At 39.0% G+C, this 18,083-nt stretch overlaps 1 protein-coding gene across 2 annotated transcripts in view; it reads left to right on the top strand.

Moving 5' to 3' along the window:
• NBAS (NBAS subunit of NRZ tethering complex) overlaps nt 1-18,083 on the top strand; it is a 339,714-nt gene that overhangs the window by 51,839 nt on the left and 269,792 nt on the right. For both annotated transcript variants that reach the window (XM_055400475.2, XM_088841199.1), the window contains exons 10-12: nt 2,313-2,451; nt 10,309-10,377; nt 16,769-16,897. In XM_055400475.2, the coding sequence (XP_055256450.2) occupies nt 2,313-2,451; nt 10,309-10,377; nt 16,769-16,897 (337 nt within the window). The remainder of the gene's footprint in view (nt 1-2,312; nt 2,452-10,308; nt 10,378-16,768; nt 16,898-18,083) is intronic.

Genomic DNA, 18,083 nt, shown 5'->3' with positions numbered 1-18,083 from the left:
ATGTCCCCTGGGTTATCATCTCCAGATATGGGTGTTACCTTTTGCACCATTTAATTCTATGCTCTCAGCTGTTCCTTATTTTCATGTGCCTTGAGTTGGAGAGCGAGCTTTTTGAATGCAGGAAGCGTACCTTGTTCATCCCTGTATGAACCCTGTATCCGGTAGCTGCTGGTCACACGCTTTGTGACCATGCTGATGAAATCGTCTCAGTCCCCCCTCCCTTTAAACACAAGCAAGCACACTTGTCTGCCTCCATGGGTGAACACACGCACGGTCTCACAGCTGCAGCATCAGTGTCCCAGAGCTGCCATCCCATCTGGTGGGAACGATGCACGATTAGTTCCATCATCCTGTCTCCTTTCCACTTACTCTTCAGTATGGCATGAATGGCAGAAAGGCTGTTTGGAAGCAGTTATTGAATCTCTTTCATTTTTAATCAAGGTTATCTTATTGTAGCCAATTTGATCTATGCGTGACTGTGTTTATCAGAATTCATAGGGAGGAAATGTCTTCTAGAATTAAGATCAGGAGATGAAGAATGAAATCTCAGCTGTCCTTCTGTAGTCAGGTAACGTAAAGTTTTATACATATATTTTAAAATCTAAAAATGAGGTATGATATCTGTTACCTCCATGACATAGTAGTGCAAGCTAAATGCTTAACCCCTTGAAAAAAGTATTATATGGTGTGTGTATGTGCGTAAATATATATATATATATATATGGTCAGTATTGCACACTGAATAGAGAGAAATTATTTCCATTATCAGGATCTGTTTTGTCCTGGCCTTTTAGAGGTTTGTTGAATTCTCAGATTGTGTTTTATTTTTGTTATAACAATAGGCTACTAATTCTTAAAGATATGTCTTTGTGAGAATTGCATGTTTTCTGTTTGAAAAAGCGCTGTGACTGGATTCAGTAATGTAAACATTCAAAGCTACCTGTTTTGCTTCTGTTTATTCAGAGAAGTTTTTCCTAAAAAATTGACTTAAAAATAAAAGTTCCCTATGGAAAATTTGTAGCATGATCATAGAAGACCCTATGACTCCCTCGTGCCTACTGTTCAGGTTAATAGTGGACTCGTGGCCAGCATCACATCATCTGTGGCCTCAGCCGAGCCTCCACCCCCCGAGCCTAGAGTATCATGAAGTCAATCCTGGACAGTGTAGTGTTTCGTGTGAATGTTCCAGTGTGTATTTCTCAATAATAAGGACTCTTCAAAACGTGAACATGAAACCGTGATCATTTATGAAGACATGGAGAAGGATGTGGCTTCTGTCTTCTGTTACTCTATCGCCTTATTGTTATTGGGGACAACCGTGTTTCCCTTAAGCCACCAGAAGTTTTATTTGCAAACCTTTTTCTTGTTTTTTGACATGTGATTACAATCTCTTGTATAGTGCCCTGCCAGATTTACTGCACATGACTTAACTAAAAATCACGACTTTTGGGTTCCGTTATTAATTGGCTTGGTTTGTGTGTAGTGGTCTTTTAACTTACACTGCTTGTTAGACTGCTTTGCCCTGTTGGTAACTGGCCTCTAATTGCAATGAAGTATAGCAAGCAGTAAAGTGAACAAGTCATCATGTGGGGCTTACTTCAGTATAGTTACTACTGAGCAGTCTTACTTCAGTATAGTTACTACCGTATAGTCATGTCCCATCCACAGCATTCCTGGCTGTCATTTTTTTTCTAGCATCTGTAACTGTGCCCTCATGACCTCTAGTGCACTGCTGTAGTTAATCTATACATGTCTGTGAGGTGACATAGCCGTTTATGTTTATTAATTTATTGAGGTATAGTTGCTTTATAACGTTGTGTTGGTTTCTGCTGACTTTGAAGTGAATCAGATCTATGTATACATATGTCTGCTCCCTCTTGGGCCTCCCTCCCACCACCACCGCCCCACCAATCTAGGTCACCATAGAGCACAAGCTGAGCTGCCTGTGCTGTACAACAGGTTCCTGTTAGCTGTCTGTTGTACACATGGTAGTGCATTTATGTCAGGGATATATCGATTTACTTAAGTTTATTGGTGTTGATACAGTTTCTTAGATACTCAATGACCAACCTGAAAACATTTCATTTATATTTCCAAGTTCTCGTCTCGGTTTCAGATATTTCAGTGTGTCAGTGAAGGTGAAATTCTAGTTGAGAAACTGTCTGGTCTGTTGGTTGTTTCCTCTAAGATATTTATCTTCTAATTTTATTTTGGTTTTCCTTGTGGAAGTGAGCGTTTCCGCCCTCTTTGTTTTGATGTTGTCCTGTTCATATTTGTAATTTATCACTTCTCTTTATCTTTCTCTGTTTTAGACTTTTGCTGGTTGGCGGATGTGAAACTGCTGAAGTGGGCATATCGAAAGCTGCTAGCTGTGGACTGTCTGCCTGGAGAGTTCTTTCAGGATCACCGTATTATAAGCCCATTACTCATGGTGGCGACAGGGTCACTGCAGTAAGTCTCATTATTGGTATTTCATTTTGTTCATTTAGACCTTGTCTAAAGGTCTTAGATAAGCCCTTTGTAAGAGACATGGAGAAAGAAGCAATCTGCCTTAAATGAGGAAAGTGACTTGATACAAGTGAAATTTTAGGACTTATATCAAATATCAAATTTATCTAAAGCATGCTTTGCTTTATTTAACTTGGTCTCATTTTTAGTAAAAATATTTGCAGATGTGAAGAAAAATGATTTAGCAGTACTGTTTCTTGCATTTGCTTATTTAGACCTTGACATTTATTAAGTCCTTTGATGCGCTGGCAGCAGTTCTGAGCACTCTCACAGGTTGCAGCTCATTTAACTCTCAGTCACCCTTTGAGACGGAGAAGGCAATGGCAAGCCACTCCAGTACTCTTGCCTGGAAAATCCCATGGATGGAGGAGCCTGGTGGGCTGCAGTCCGTGGGGTCGCTAAGGGTCGGACACGACTGAGTGACTTCACTTTCACTTTTCACTTTCACACATTGGAGAAGGAAATGGCAACCCACTCCAGTGTTCTTGCCTGGAGAATCCCAGGGACGGGGGAGCCTGGTGGGCTTCTGTCTATGGGATCACACAGAGTCGGACACGACTGAAGTGACGCAGCAGCCGCAGCAGCAACCCTTTGAGATAGGTATTATTAGTAGCCCAAGTCTGTTGATGAGGAAGGTGGAATTTAGCTGGGTCAGCCAGCTAGCAAGTGGCAGAATGAGAGTGCACAATCTGTCGGGAGTTCCCTGTTCAAGTTCGTAACTGCCTTGGTTCTTCCATTTTGTTACATATTGATCGGGACTGTTTATCCGCCTGTTCATTTATGCACTCTGTTATTGAGCTTCTGTTTTCTGTCAGTCACTCCTTTCTGCTCTAGTTAGTATAGGCGAGGCTCTGCTGTGTGGAGGAGGCAATGGCAAGCCACTCCAGTACTCTTGCCTAGAAAATCCCATGGACGGAGGAGCCTCGTGGGCTGCAGTCCATGGGGTCGCTACGAGTCAGACATGACTGAGCAACTTCACTTTCACTTTTCACTTTTCACTTTCACACATTGGAGAAGGAAATGGCAACCCACTCCAGTGTACTCGGGGGAGCCTGGTGGGCTGCCGTCTTTGGGGTCGCACAGAGTCAGACACGACTGAAGTGACTTAGCAGCAGGCTCTGCTGTGATAATAAAAATTAGCCACATACACAGACAAATGGAAAATCCTGACATTTTTGTTGCTTACCTCGTGAAAGTGTATCCCTTATTTGTGGCAAAGTGTGCTGTTGATACCATGACCTCCTGGAAAGCTTGTTCCAAGTGATGATTAAAGGATCCGTGGAGGCTGGTACTCTTGAGGGCCCACTGTCTGTTTAGGGCATTAGGTGGGGAAGCAGAGGAGTAAAAGGAGGGACTTCTTACTGTCTCACACCAGAGCTGGCGTCACTTCTGCTCACAGTTCACTTCCTGTAACTCATCATGTAGCTCCTGCTACCTTCAAAGGGTCTGGGAAGTAGTTTTCTGTTTCCAGAAAGGAGAGAAAAACTAGATGTTAGTGAATATTAATAGTTTCTACCATATTGACCCCTGGTGGCTCAGCTGGTAAAGAATCTGCCTGTAATGTGGGAGACCTGGATTTGATCCCTGAGTTGGGAAGATCCCCTGGAGGAGGGAACAGCTACCCACTCCAGTATTCTGGCCTGGAGAATCCCATGGACTGCATAGTCCTCGGGGTTGCAAATAGTCAGACATGACTGAGCGACTTTCACTTTCACCATATTGGCCACTCTGTGATTTGTATTTGTTTTTTTGTATAAACTGTGTGTCATAATTATGGACCCTGTGCTTAGCATGTTGCCTGATATGTGGTGGGCATTCATATTTTTCTAGTGAGGGGAGAAACCAAGAGATTGAACTGAAACATGACATAAGTGATGATTATTCCTAGGAATGTATTCATTCCACTGTTTTTGTCTCAAAATGAATGTATTTGTTCCATTATTTCTGTCTCAAAATAATGATTTAAAAATAATCCTCTAAAACAATGGTTAAATGTTTCAAGGTTGAAGAGGAGCCAGTGAAGTACTTTTGAAGAGAGATCTTTAGCAATCATAGAAGGCCTCCATTTTTTTTTGTTGTTTGTTTGTGTAGTTTTTAGCATATGCTGACATATGTGATGGTGAGTTTAGCCCAACAAGGTAGTAATTTTTTTTTTAATTAGGTCAACTAGTGGTCCAGCAGGGCACCAGACTTTAAAGCTGTTTATGTTTGTCGATCAGTTCATATAGTACTGTGTCTTGTGCTTTTTCTTCCATTCATGATCATTCTACTCACTCTAGCACCCATCTATTCTCTCTGCAAGATCCAGTAAGGAGTTCAGTTTGGGTGTTTATTGGCCACATTTCATAGATCAGGAGCCGAAGGCCCTGGGAGATTTTAGCAACTAAAAAATAGGGCAGCAGGGATGGCACCAGGTCTTGTAGTTCCTGTTTAGCACTTTCCTCACACCCCGCGTGAAATTACATACATCTTATTGGCACCATCAAATTTATGCTGTGATGATTCTCCCATAATTCATTTAAAAAAAGAATAAGATAGCAGTTGGATGTTGTATTTCATATTTGTAATAATTTAGTCGTGTTCCTCCCTCTGATTTCACACTCGGCTTGTTGTTTTATATGTGAAATGTATCAGAGCAGATCCTGAAAAGAGTTTGAACAATTTTATCTCTTGACTGTAAGTCTGCAGCTTATTTTTTAAAAAATCTGTATTGAATTTGTTACAGTATTGCTTCTGTTGTACGATTTGGTTTTTGGCCACAAGGCATGTGGGCTCTTAGCCTCCTCAACCAGGGGATTGAACTCCCTGCCTTGAAAGGTGAAATCCCAACCACTGGACTGCCAGGGAAGTCCCTGCAGCTTAGTTTAAAAAAAAATTTTCTTTTTTTAACTGATTGTGCCATGAGACTTCCCAGATTTTAATTTCTAACCAGGGAGTGAACCCAGACCACGGCAGTGAAAGCACTGAGTTCTAACCACTGGACAACCAGGGGTGTCCCTGCAGCTTATTTTTAAATGGTTCAGTCAAAAAATAATTTTTAAAAAAGTGTACATATGTATACAGAAAATGCAATCATGGTGAAGTGTTAATTGGTGAACTCAGGTAAAAGGTATATTTGGTATTTCATTGTGTAGTCATTTCTTTTTAGTACTATAAAATTTGTCAAAATGTTAAATGTTGAGGGGAAAAAAAGAAAGAATAGCTAAGTGTGGAGGATATAAGATGAGGAAAGTTGGCTAACTGTGAAGGGCTGTTTCAGGGGGGTGTCATCAGGTGTATTTATGACAGAGTCTGCGACAGGGGAGGCATGAAGAACTGTCACGTACTACGAAGCCTGTTTTCACTGTGGCTTCTTTGAATTCTCTGTGCTTTCAGTTTGCTCCTCCCTGAAGTATTGGAATCTGCTCTGCTATGTATGATCCTTCCTTCTCTGGCCTGAAGCTTCAATATTGGAGTCTCTAAAAGAAAATTGCTTGTGCACTGACAGAATAAGTGGGGGGAAATATTGAATTGCAAATTGAGGGCTCCGCTGTATGATAAACTTCTTGAAATGCTGCAAGTGTATTTTAATTACGTTAGTGCCTTTTAAATGTGTCCTGCAGCTAAACTCGCAATCATTCTGTGTAGCCTTCCCCTCCCTTAAAGTAATTTCAAGCTATAGGATTAGTTCCTCTTGTCAGGTGGCAGATATTGTTCGCATCGAACCGCTTATTGTTTGTTTAAGGCTGCTATTGTGTTGGGGTGGCTATTGATGGAAAAAGTGCTGCTGACACATATATTCTTGTATCTCTCAAGGCTGCTAGGTTGTAAAAGAGGCTATGCAAAATTCAATATATGCCTTGACCAACGTTTCCAAATTAATGTTGGTGTCATCTGTGTGAGAGTTTTATTTATTCATTTGTTCAACATCGATCCACTGCTGCAGGTATCAGAACATCAAGGTAGCAGCCCTCAAGGGGTTTATTTAATGGACTGGAGGATACAGCTGTGTGCCCAGATGTGAGAAAGAAGCTATAGCAGATACTGGGGGAATCCAGTCACTGGGGAGGGGAGAGGGGAGAGGGGAGCCTGGGCTCAGGAGTCGGAAAACTGGAATTGTAATCCTAGCTCAGCACTACTGCTCGTGTCTTATGGCTCTTGTCTGGTTCAAATGAGATGATAAACAGTAAAATGTTCTACAGTGTTCATTATTGTCTACTTGTATTTTTAAGGTGGAAATTTTGGAAAAGTGCATAAAAAAGGAAACAAATTATTTTTTTGTTCCTGATGCTGGTGCCTCTTTAGTATGGGATGTTGCTGTGGAAAGAATACAGGCTTTTTGACATCCTGTTTCTCTGAGAAAATAGAAGTAATCAGAATATTTTCATAAAGAGCCTCCATCGACACTTGAGCTTTGTATTTTTTCTCTTGTTATTACAGATGGGCTGTGCTTGGGCCAGCCAAGGCTAGCTGCTCTGTTTGTCCACTGGATTTCATACTCTTTCTTATTGAAGGATATTTTTCCAAATCATGAATCTTGCTGCCAGTTAGGTTTATCAACAAGCAGTGTGCATTTATTTTTCCCATTGTAAAAACCTTTTTAGTTTAGGGCACTTAGACCCTACTAAGTCCTGCTACCAGCCCGTTTCTTTCATTTTCATGAATCTTCTCTGCTTGATCGGTTTCCTCTTTTTCTGTTCTCGCTTGAATTTACCTGGGTGGGGCTTTACCTCCATGATGTCACTAAAATTGTGCTACTGGTATCAGTACCCTCCGATATTTTACTAGTTGATTGGTATTCTTTAGTTCTAATTGCTTATACAAAAACCAGTTATTTGATTTTATTTTCCCTTCCCCTCTCTTTCTTCTCCTTTTCCTAGTTATTTCTATTTTGTCAAAATACTCAGTATTTATGTTAGCTTCAGCCCTTGTCCTCATTTGTCTTTAGTCACAGGTGTTCACTTATGTATTTTAAACTGCTTGTTTCCACTTTGGAGTTTTCCCAGTTCCCTCTTGGTTGGATGAAATTATCCTTTGATAGATGATTTGAGAGGGGCTCATAGATGAATTTGACTTCCCTGGTGGCTCAGATGGTAAAGCATCTGTCTACGATGTGGGAGACCTGGGTTCGAGCCCTGGGTTGGGAAGATCCCCTGGAAAAGGAAATGGCAACCCACTCCAGTACTATTGCCTGGAAAATCCCATGGACAGAGGAGCCTGGTAGGCTACAGTCTATGGGGTCGCAAAGAGTTGGACACGACTGAGCTACTTTCACACACTTCACATAGATGAAGAGTTTCTTAGGTTCTTGGGTGTTTGGAATTGTTTTTCATAGCGTGGATATTTGAAGGAAAACTTCTGTGGATACAAGACCTTTGGTTTACTCATTCTTTCATTGAACTTAATAAAATACTGCTCTATTGTTGGCTTTGGGTGCGAAAGTTGAAAAGTTGATGTGAATCAGATTATCTTCCGTTTGTGTATTATTTGGCCCTTTTGTTGGGAGGCTTTGAGGATTTCTGTATCTTTGCTTGGTAAAGAATCTGCCTGCAGTTCAGGAGGCCTGGGTTTGATCCCTGGGTTGGGAAGATCCCTGGAGAAGGGAAAGGCTTCCTACTCCAGTATTCTGGCCTAAATATATATATTCCATGGACTCTGTAGTCCATGGGATCACAAAGAGTCAGACACGACTGAGCAACTTTCACTTTGGAATCTAATAGACTTCCTGCACTATTTCTTGGAGTTGATTTGTCTGGGTTAATTTTTCCAGGTACCTGTTCATGCTTTCAGTGTATAGATTAGATCTGTTTTCATTGCTGGAAAGTTTTCTTAGACCGTGACATTAGGTGGTGGTTTTATTTATTTATTTATTTTTTAAATAATATAAAGTTTCAACCACTGGTCCGCGCTGGTCTCCTGCCCGGCTGCCAGCGCGGACACAACGCCGCCCATCGGGACCCGGCTCTGCGCTTGGCGCCGCTATGTGCCGCAGTCCTAGGTGTTGGTTTTAGATAGACCTTAGACCCCTATGCTAGCTTGTCTCATCTGTCCTTCTGGACCCTGCAGTTATTTTTTTCAGTCTGGTTTTGCTCATCACCAAGCTTGATGGTGGGCTTGGCTTGGGGTGGATGGAATATGGGGGTTGGCAAGAGTAGTGCAGATGACACATTGGGAGTTTTCTCCTTCTGCCTACAATGATTTTGAAGTTTGGGTTATCTTTTATCTTCTTCAAGTTTAGCTAAAATACATTTCATTTTTCTCTTCTTGCATTTTATTGCTTTTGGAGGAAATGTGGAACTAGACCACTAGTAATGTCTTAAGCTACTCAAAAGTTCTGGTAGGAACATTTTAACCTCAACTCAGGCATGCTCCCCTGTTTGCCTTTTTCTTTTAAAGTGAAGTTCATGTAACATAAAATTGACCATTAAGTATTTTAAAGTGTACAGTTGAATGGCATTTAGTGCATTCAGTGTTGTGTAACCACCACCACTGTCTGTCTAGGTCCAGGGCATTTTCATCACCCCAAAGGGAAACGCCAGTCCCATTAAACAGTCCCCTTTCCCCAGCTCCTGGCAATCACTGATCTGCTTTCTGTTTCCATGAATTTACTTATTCTGAAAATTTCATACAGAGTCATACAGTATGAGATTTTATATCTGACATCTTTCATTTAGCAACATATTTTTGATGTTCATTCAAATTGTGGAATGCAATACTTCATTCCTTTTTATGACTGAATAATACTCTGTTGTATAGCTATCCTCCATTCTTTAGTTCGTGGACATTTGAGTTGTTTGTACATTTTGGCTGATATTAATAGTGTCACTATGAACATTTGTGGCAAGTATTTGAACACCTGTTTTCAGTTCTTTGGGGTATAAACTTAGGATGCAATTGCTGGGTCATATGATAATTCTGCTTAACCTTTTGAACAACTGCCAGACTCTTCCACAGTGGCTGTGCTATTTTATGTTCCCACCAGCAGTGTACTAGTGTTTCAAGTTCCTTGTACAATTTTGCTGCTGCTAAGTCACTTCAGTCGTGTCCGACTCTGTGTGACCCCATAGACAGCAGCCCACCAGGCTCCCCCATCCCTGGGATTCTCCAGGCAAGAACACTGGAGTGGGTTGCCATTTCCTTCTCCAATGTGTGAAAGTGAAAAGTGAAAGTGAAGTTCCTCAGTCATGTCTGACTCGTAGCGACCCCATGGACTGCAGCCTACCAGGCTCCTCCGTCCATGGGATTTTCTAGGCAAGAGTACTGGAGTGGTTTGCCATTGCCTTCTCCGTGTACAATTTTAGTTATACTTATTTTTCATTTCTAAAATAGTATAGCTTTATCTCTTGCTTTTAAATCTAGAGACAAAAATAGTCTGTGTTATATTATTTCAAATACTTGTTTCTAAATGATTTTATTCTGGTATTTTCCAAGAATAGGATCTATTTCTTCATGAATGAAGTTTCTATTGGCAACCTGGGACAGTCTCATTTGAGAAGAGCTGCTCATTAGATTCTAATTTGCATAGATTGTATTAGACTTATGTATATATTTTAAAAATATAAAATATGTATATATTTTAAAAATATAAAATGTGTATATATTTTAAAAAATTTGATTATGATTTTATTTTGTAAGATTTGTCACTTGGTCGATTTTTTCCTAAACAAAAATAAAATCTCACCAAGATTTCTGATACTTACTGATTTGTTAACTAATTCTTAGAATACTATGCTGTAGTTTTCGTTGCATGATGAAAGGACTTTATACAGTGAAGAAGTGTTCCATTGATCTTTGATTGTATGATGTGTGTTTATTTTGTAGGTACCAAAGACACTGGGATTATTAAGGATGTTAAGTGGCAAGTTTTACAGTCACCAGGGACAAGAACAGGTAATGCAGGTTGGCTTTAATTTTAGAAAACATTTTCACCAAAGTGCACTTAAGGACAAAGTTGAGTGAACATGATAGATTTCCACCTGTATTTGCTCTTAATTATACACTGTGTGGGTGTATGCATGAATAAGGATTCATGAAGCTGTTCACTGAAGATTTGTGTATTTTACTATGTATGTCATTCTTATCTCAATAAGGAAAATTAAAAGAAAATTTCAAGAATGAACCTAGTCCTCTTGGGTCTGGGAATATAGCCCAAAGAAGTCTCTTGGAAGCATTATATATCTTTGAATCTTCTTATTTTATCTTCCTTGGGAATTTTGTATCCTTGTCCATAACATATACTTTTTATTTGTTGATTTTAAAATATTCCTTCCCTTGCATGTTTACAGTTTTCCAGTTAGCATTCCCTTTGGCCATTTCATGGAGTCTGTCTTTAGCTTGCAGATGAAGAGCTATATGAAAGACTAAACGCCTTGGCCTCTGCCATGTACTTTATTCTTTCTAATTTACCGTGCTGCCTCTCTTGTTCTTTCTGGGACTATATTAGTTCATGACAGCATTACTTTTTTGAGTCAGACTTCTAAACTACAGTGGGTTCAACTATCTACTGAACTCCTCGAGGGCAGGGATTTATGTTTGTTTTGTTCACTGCAGGTTCCCCAGAGTATAAAACAGTGCCTGGCATGCACTGTGTATTACTAAATATGTAATATTCAATAAATGTTGAGTGTTGGAAGGGCAGCGCTTACAAATTCACCTTTTATTGAACTGAGTATTTTTTTTCTTTAAACATATGTAATAATTTAGAACATTTTGAATGCATGTGCTAGAATTCAGTCCTTTGATTTGAATGTTGCTTGTCCGTGTGGAAGGTATAATAAAATTGGAAATCACTTTTCTTTTTGATTGCTCTGTATAGATGATAAACAGCTGAAGAAAGTGAGACAATTTAGTCTTCATACAAAGAGGTGATATTTAACATTGAAAAAAACTCTTAGAATGGACAGTTGAAAAGTTTTATTGCAGCCTTTGAGAGAAGACACAGTTCCTACTCCAAATGTTGCTGCAAGTTATAGAAGACTTTAATTAGTGTTTTTAATTAACACAAGATCAAATGGACATTTGAGCTAATGATTTAATGTAAGTGAGAAGTTAAAATAATGTTCACATTATTTCAGTAGCATTTTGTTAGTATCACATTGCTACACAAGAGAATCAGTGAAGTAAGAGGAAAATATCTTTTAAAGAATTTTAGGGAGCAGTTTAAGATGGGAAGGGGTAAATAGGAGCAGTTTAAGATGGGAAGGGGTAAATAGGAGAATTGACAGTGAAGTTAATTAAAAAGGGCCATAAATGAATTATTAATGTAAGAAGACAGTTTACTGTGCAAAAATGTCTTTGTAAGTCCTCTTGCGATGCTTCTGCCCAGTGATAATCACTTACCAAGTAATTAGTTTGCTAGACCACCTTTGAAGTTAAAACTCATGGAGTAAACTGAAGCAGGTGGTAAGTGATCGACACTGTTTTTCTTTTCCTCACCTTTATTGAGAGATAATTGACAAATGAAATTGTAAGACAGTTAAATTGATGATTTGATACAGGTACAAATACATTGTGAGATTTTTCTGCCACTGAATTAATACGTGTGTCACCTCACATATTTACTTTTTGTGTCTCTGTTACACTTAAATCCCACCCTCAACAAATTTCAATTATACAATACAGTGTTATCACCTGGAGTTATCAGTGTTATACATTGGGTCCTCAGACTTTATTCATCTTATAACTGAAAGATTATACAACTTTATCAACCTCCGCCTTTCCTCCAGTCCCCAGCCCCTGGTAGGCAAACACTCTTCTATTCATTGTATTTATGATTTTGACTTACGATTTTTGACTTATGATTGTCTTTATAGATTCTGTGTATAAGTGATACAACATAGTGTTTGCCTTTTTTTAATATGGCTTATTTCACTTAGCAAAATGCAGTCCAGTCTCATTCATGTTTTTTGCACATGACAGGATTTCCTTCCTTTAAAAAAGATGAATAATATTCCATGTTGAAGAATAAAGATTAATATAATTAATTCTTTATATATTAATTTATATATAAAATAGGAATCTGCTTTCATTCTTTTGCATGTGGCTGTCCAGTTTTTCCAGTATCATATATTGATGAGACTGTTTTCCCCATTGTGTATTCTTGGCTCCTTTGTTGTAAATTAATGGACCCTATATCCTTGAGTTTAGTTCTGGTCTCTCTGTTCTATTCCATTTCCCTGTGTATTTGTTTTTATGCCAGCTTCATATGTGTTTAATTACTATTTTCAGTGTAATCTAAACCTGGATGTATGTTGCCTCTAGTTTTGCTCTTCTTTCTCAGGATTATTTTGACTCCTTGGGTATTTTGTGGTACCATACAAATTTCAGGATTATTTTTTCTATCTCTGTAAATAATGCATTTGTAATTTTGACAGAGATTGCATTGAATCTATAGATCACTTTGGGTAGTACGGACATTTTAACAATAGTAATTTTTCCAGTCCATGAACATGGAATTTCTTTAATTTGTGCCTTCTTCAGTTTCTTTCATTAATGTTTTATGGCTTTCAGTGTATATGTCTCTCACTTTCTTGTTTAAATTTATTCCTAAATATTTTACTGTTTTTGATGTTAATGCGATTATTTTGTTAATTTCTCTTACTGATAGTTTGCTCTTGCTGTATAGAAATTGTATGTTGATTTTTGTATCTTGCAATTTTATAAATTTATTTATTCTAACAGGTTTTTGGTAGTCTTTTCTATATGTAATAACATGTGATCTGCAAACTGAGCCAGTTTAACTTCTTCCTTTCTGAATTGTATGCCTTTTAATTCTTTTCTTGCCTAATTGCTCTGACCAGGGCTTCTTTTGTATCATGTTGGATAAGAGTGCCAAGTTACATGTTATTGACTAGCATTCCAGCTGTTGATGATTAAAATGAAAATGGCATTTATAGTTGAGGAATGTGCAAGAAATTCACAGATATATTTTAACCAAAGTGAAAATTAGTTACATCTAAATTTTGTTGCCTTTACAACAGCTTAATTTAGATGGAGACTAGAACGAGATCGTTATTCACATAAGCTGACAAATCTTAATACAATAGGCAGGGTTTGAATGTTTGAGGTTTACTTTTTTTGTGGTGTACGGTTGGTTGAAAAGCCATTTCCTCCTATTTCCAGAGCACACACTCCTGAATTCTCTTCCTTGCCAACCAACAGACTTTCCGGTTTCTGAATACTGCAGACTTGCTCAGATTTCTGAGTACTGCACACTCCGCTCACAGAATTCAGCATGGATTTTCTAACTGTGGCTTTACATCTTGTGTCGCAGTTACTGACAGGATAATAAATTATTTTCTGGTCCAGAAATACCCTGCATGCTGTAGACACTCAGAAAATTTTCTACAAATTAAAAGCAGAGTTTATACTTTAGAAGGAAATCACCATGTTTCTAAAGTAATATAGGTGACTTATCTATCTCTGGTGGGCTACAGTTCAGTTCCTACTAATAAACATATCTTCTTACTGTGCATGTTTATGGGAGTTAAACAGATAACATGAGACTTGAAAGAAACAAACATTTAATGTGTATTTTATGTGTATGGGTGTAATGCCTGAGATTTGCTTCCAAGTCCTCCAGGGGACAGAAGTCCCCAGTGGCATTGTGGTGATTGGGGAATGAATGACATGTGAGACAAGCTTGAAATGTTGATGTTTGTTTACGATGGTTGTTGGGCCCATGGGTATTTATTATACTGCAGTTTCAGCTTTTGTGTGTGTGAGTGCAAATTTCTGCAACAAAATGCTTATGGAAGGGAGTGGTACTTTTGCAGTGTGGGTGTCGTGGCATCAAAGGAAGCTAAGGGCACCCAGAAACAAAAGCCAGTGGGGACATTTCAGTGAATATATTTATTGCTTAAGTGTGCAGGAAGGATGGAAGGGAGGGAGGGATGAAAACAAAAGGATGTTTAACATATTCGTTCATTATTTCCCTGGTCATAATGCTGCTGTTAAATTATTCACATTATTCAGTGTACATTTTTTGGCTTAGTTTTTGTGTGTGTGTGTGTGTGTATGTGTGTTTTTATAAACTTCCTACTTTCAAAGCACTTTTAAAAAAATTAATTTATTTTAATTGGAGGCTAATTGCTTTATAGTATTGTAGTGGTTTTTGCCATACATTGACATGAATCAGCCATAGGTGTACATGTGTTCCTCATCCTGAACCCCCTCCCACCTCTCTCCCTCAAAGCACTTTTAGTGGAGTTGTTTAATGGAGTTCCTTCATGCTGCCATACAGAGCACGATCAGCACATGACTAAGTGTTCAGGTGCTGAAGCAATAAAGTATACTTGATAATAATTTCTACTGAGGAGCATGCCTGTCACTATTAGAAAGGTTGTGGCCCAGGTGAGGGCAGTGATCTTGGTGCCCTCAGGGCACGTGGAGCAGGAGGGGAGATTTTGCATGTGGTTCAGGTCCTGCTGTTTATACAGAATGATGATCTTGGGCAAGTGTTGTCACACTTCAGGTCTTAAATTTCTTCATCTGTAAACTCTGAAGAATGGGTGGAAAGTTCTTTTCATTAACACAAATCAGTGCTTCAGAGGCCTGTCTTGTGCAGAACCATGGAGCTAGTTGACATAGAGTTGTGAGAGGAAGATGCCAGGTCCCTCATCTTCTACTTGTTGGGGATTCCCTGGTGGCTCAGACGGTGAGGAGTCTGCCTCCGATGCGGGAGACCCAGGTTTGATCCCTGGATCGGGAGGAATCCCCTAGACAAGGAAATGGCAACCCATTCCAGTATTCTTGCCTGGGAAATCCCATGGGGTCGCATCGAGTTGGACACGACTGAGCAACTTCACTTTCACTTTCTACTCATTGTTCCGTCCCCATCACAGAGGAAGAGATGTGGTATATGCAGATTTTTGCTTGATGTGCTTTTGCTTTCAGTTGCTTCTCCTTCGCAAGCATTTGTATTTTAATCTCTTACATTTAATTATGACAATCTGGAATATATCTGTTATATCCCATTAAAGTGATTTTAGTCCTCAGTGAGATTAGAGTATGCTAATCTTGTCTGTTCACTCATCCAGCAGTGTTCCTCACTTCCAGAAATTGCTCTCCTTGTTTTTGATGGCCAGTGTGCCTAGTTGTTTTAGACCTGAGGACTTAAACTCTGTCTGCAGAGGCCAGGTAGATAATAATGGTGAATCAAGTCCGTTGTAAATTCTGTTTTTTTTTCGTATAGTCAATGTTCCTTTTCAGTTCTGCAGCTTTCAGCCTTAATCTTGGGGCCATAATAGAAAATAATTGGGGTTGTGGCTAGCTGGAAAGCTCATGACCCTTCTAAGAGGGTAAATACCACCTAGTTCCAGTCGATTATGCCCTTTGGGCCCTGTATTGCCAGCTTTTCTAAGTGTGCAAGAGAAATATGGTTCTGGACTGCCATTTTCTGGTCTGTTTTATTTTTTGTAGGGAGACTGCCTTAGAGCCTGTTCTTAATAAATAGTTGAATGGGAAATAGGTCTTCAGTTAGTATTTCTTCAGTTCTTCCAGTTCTGTTGTAGTTGTTCGGTAGGTAACATCCCTGCTGGAGATGATTTCTCTTGTGGTAACTGAGCAAACCTGGTGTCCTCATGGGAAAGGACGGAGATTATGTGGACAAGTAGAACTGGGAAGGCTAGTCTTCCTCTGTGTAGCCCAGGTTTGACCATGTAAGGTCAGTATATTACAAAGTGTCTCTGTTTTGTGGCAACACTTAGATTCCTTAAATCGAATAATTTGCCAGCAGATCTGAAAAATCTTACCCATCTAATGTGTTTCTTAAATTAAGGCATGCATTTTCCTCTAGTCGATCTTTTATTCCCTTTGAACCCTTCTCCCATCCATCTCTTCCTCTGCTTCTCATTCACAGCATGAATTTGTGGCTTGTCCATGGTGTAGAATATTCCAGGCATTGTGTTCATATAGAATCTTGTAAAAATTATGAAATTCAAGAAATGCGTAATTTTGTCGACATCAACCCGTAAGATACTGAGAACTCATAGTAATCTATGTGTGATACAAAGGAATGTTTTTATAATGCTCACTTATTTGGATTTTACTTTATATGTAAATCATAACACTGTAAAGGAGATTGAAAAAACACCTTTGGGCAGGAGTCTTGTTTTTTGTTTTCTGGAGCACCTTTATAATGTTATGAAGCTGTCCTAGTACTTAGTTATGCGAGATCGCTTACGACAAGGCAACCCTGAAGAACGATACTGATTTCTGGAAGTTATTTCTATTGGCTACAAGTCCCTTGCTCTGACGTTACTGTAATATAATTGCTGTCTAGGATGGGATCTTCAAGATGAGCCTCTCTCCAGATGGGACCCTCCTTGCAGCCATTCATTTCTCAGGAAAGCTAAGCATCTGGGCCATCCCGTCTCTGAAGCAGCAAGGGGAGTGGACTCAACACGAGCAGGTGTGTCTCTCGATTATGATTATTCCTAGAATGATTCTTGCGTGAGGGTGAGTACTGACAATACAGATTTCATTTTTGTGATATTTTACATTTATTTAAAATGTGGCTCACAGCTCTTATTTATTCTGATCATTCCTAAACTGTCCTTTGTTTAAAATATTATCACAGTAGCAGGACAGATGAGGAACAGAGTAGCACTCCTTGGTGATACTGATCTGTAGAACAGGACACTGTATCCTGAGTTTCCTCTGTCCACTGAACTCCGCATGTCCCCTGCCTCCTCATTCCCCAAATACAGAATGGAGATGTTAATTTTTCAGCAAAAGTTAGCTAATATCAAAGATTTAAAAGGTCATTTTCTTCAAAAGAGTTCCCCTTCTTTCCGGATCTTGTAGTTCCAGTAATCCTGAGGTTCCTTCAGGTTGAAGGGAGTTCTCTTTACTCTAAGGCAGTTAGAGAAGATACAGAGAAAGATAGAACTATTCAGCTTTTTACTGTCTGGAAATGACAGGGTTTGAGAGGTAAACAATTGAGGTATTTAGGAACAGATAGAATCAACATCTATTGTAATCTAAAATCAGCATGTGTTGTGATAGAAGGAAGATTTAAGAAAAATTCTTTCAGGTGCATGCAGCTTATGTTAAAAATGGTTTAATCCTCTGAGGATCATTTTGTATGTCAGCACTATGAGTGTTGATTCTCCTTCCCTCGTATCTGCATGCCCCTTTCCTAGAGGAATATCTGGCTATCAGCTTTGGTGATAGTTTTGTGATTCTGGATAGAAAATATTCCCTGAAAGATATGAATGGATCAAGGTCTTTCTATTAGCATTCTTTTGAATTTTATTTCATCAGAATGCACAATTAAAAGAATTCTTAATGAGCAAACAGCATTTTGTATTTCTCAGACTAGAGGAAAAGAGAAAGGGCCTCTACATTTTCGTACTCTTTCACAGACTTTGTTTTTGCTGTTTTTTTTTCCTCTTAGAAACAATTTTACGAAGATTTTTTTCCCTCCCTAGTTCCTCATCATGTTGAATTTAATTTGATCTCCACATCTCAGCCACTCTCACTTACTGGATCTAAATTTGCTCTAAATAGAAGAGATCTTCCTCAGTTTTCAACCTCAGTAACCAAATACAGGGACATTCTTTTTGCTCTCTTGTAAAATGAGGGCTAAGTTAACT

Source organism: Moschus berezovskii, chromosome 11 (genome assembly GCF_049115385.1).
Source record: "Moschus berezovskii isolate FMDL1 chromosome 11, NW_MosBer_1.0, whole genome shotgun sequence".
Lineage (NCBI taxonomy): Eukaryota > Metazoa > Chordata > Mammalia > Artiodactyla > Moschidae > Moschus > Moschus berezovskii.
Note: the sequence above shows the minus strand (reverse complement) of the source record. Positions and strands in the feature narration are given on the sequence as shown.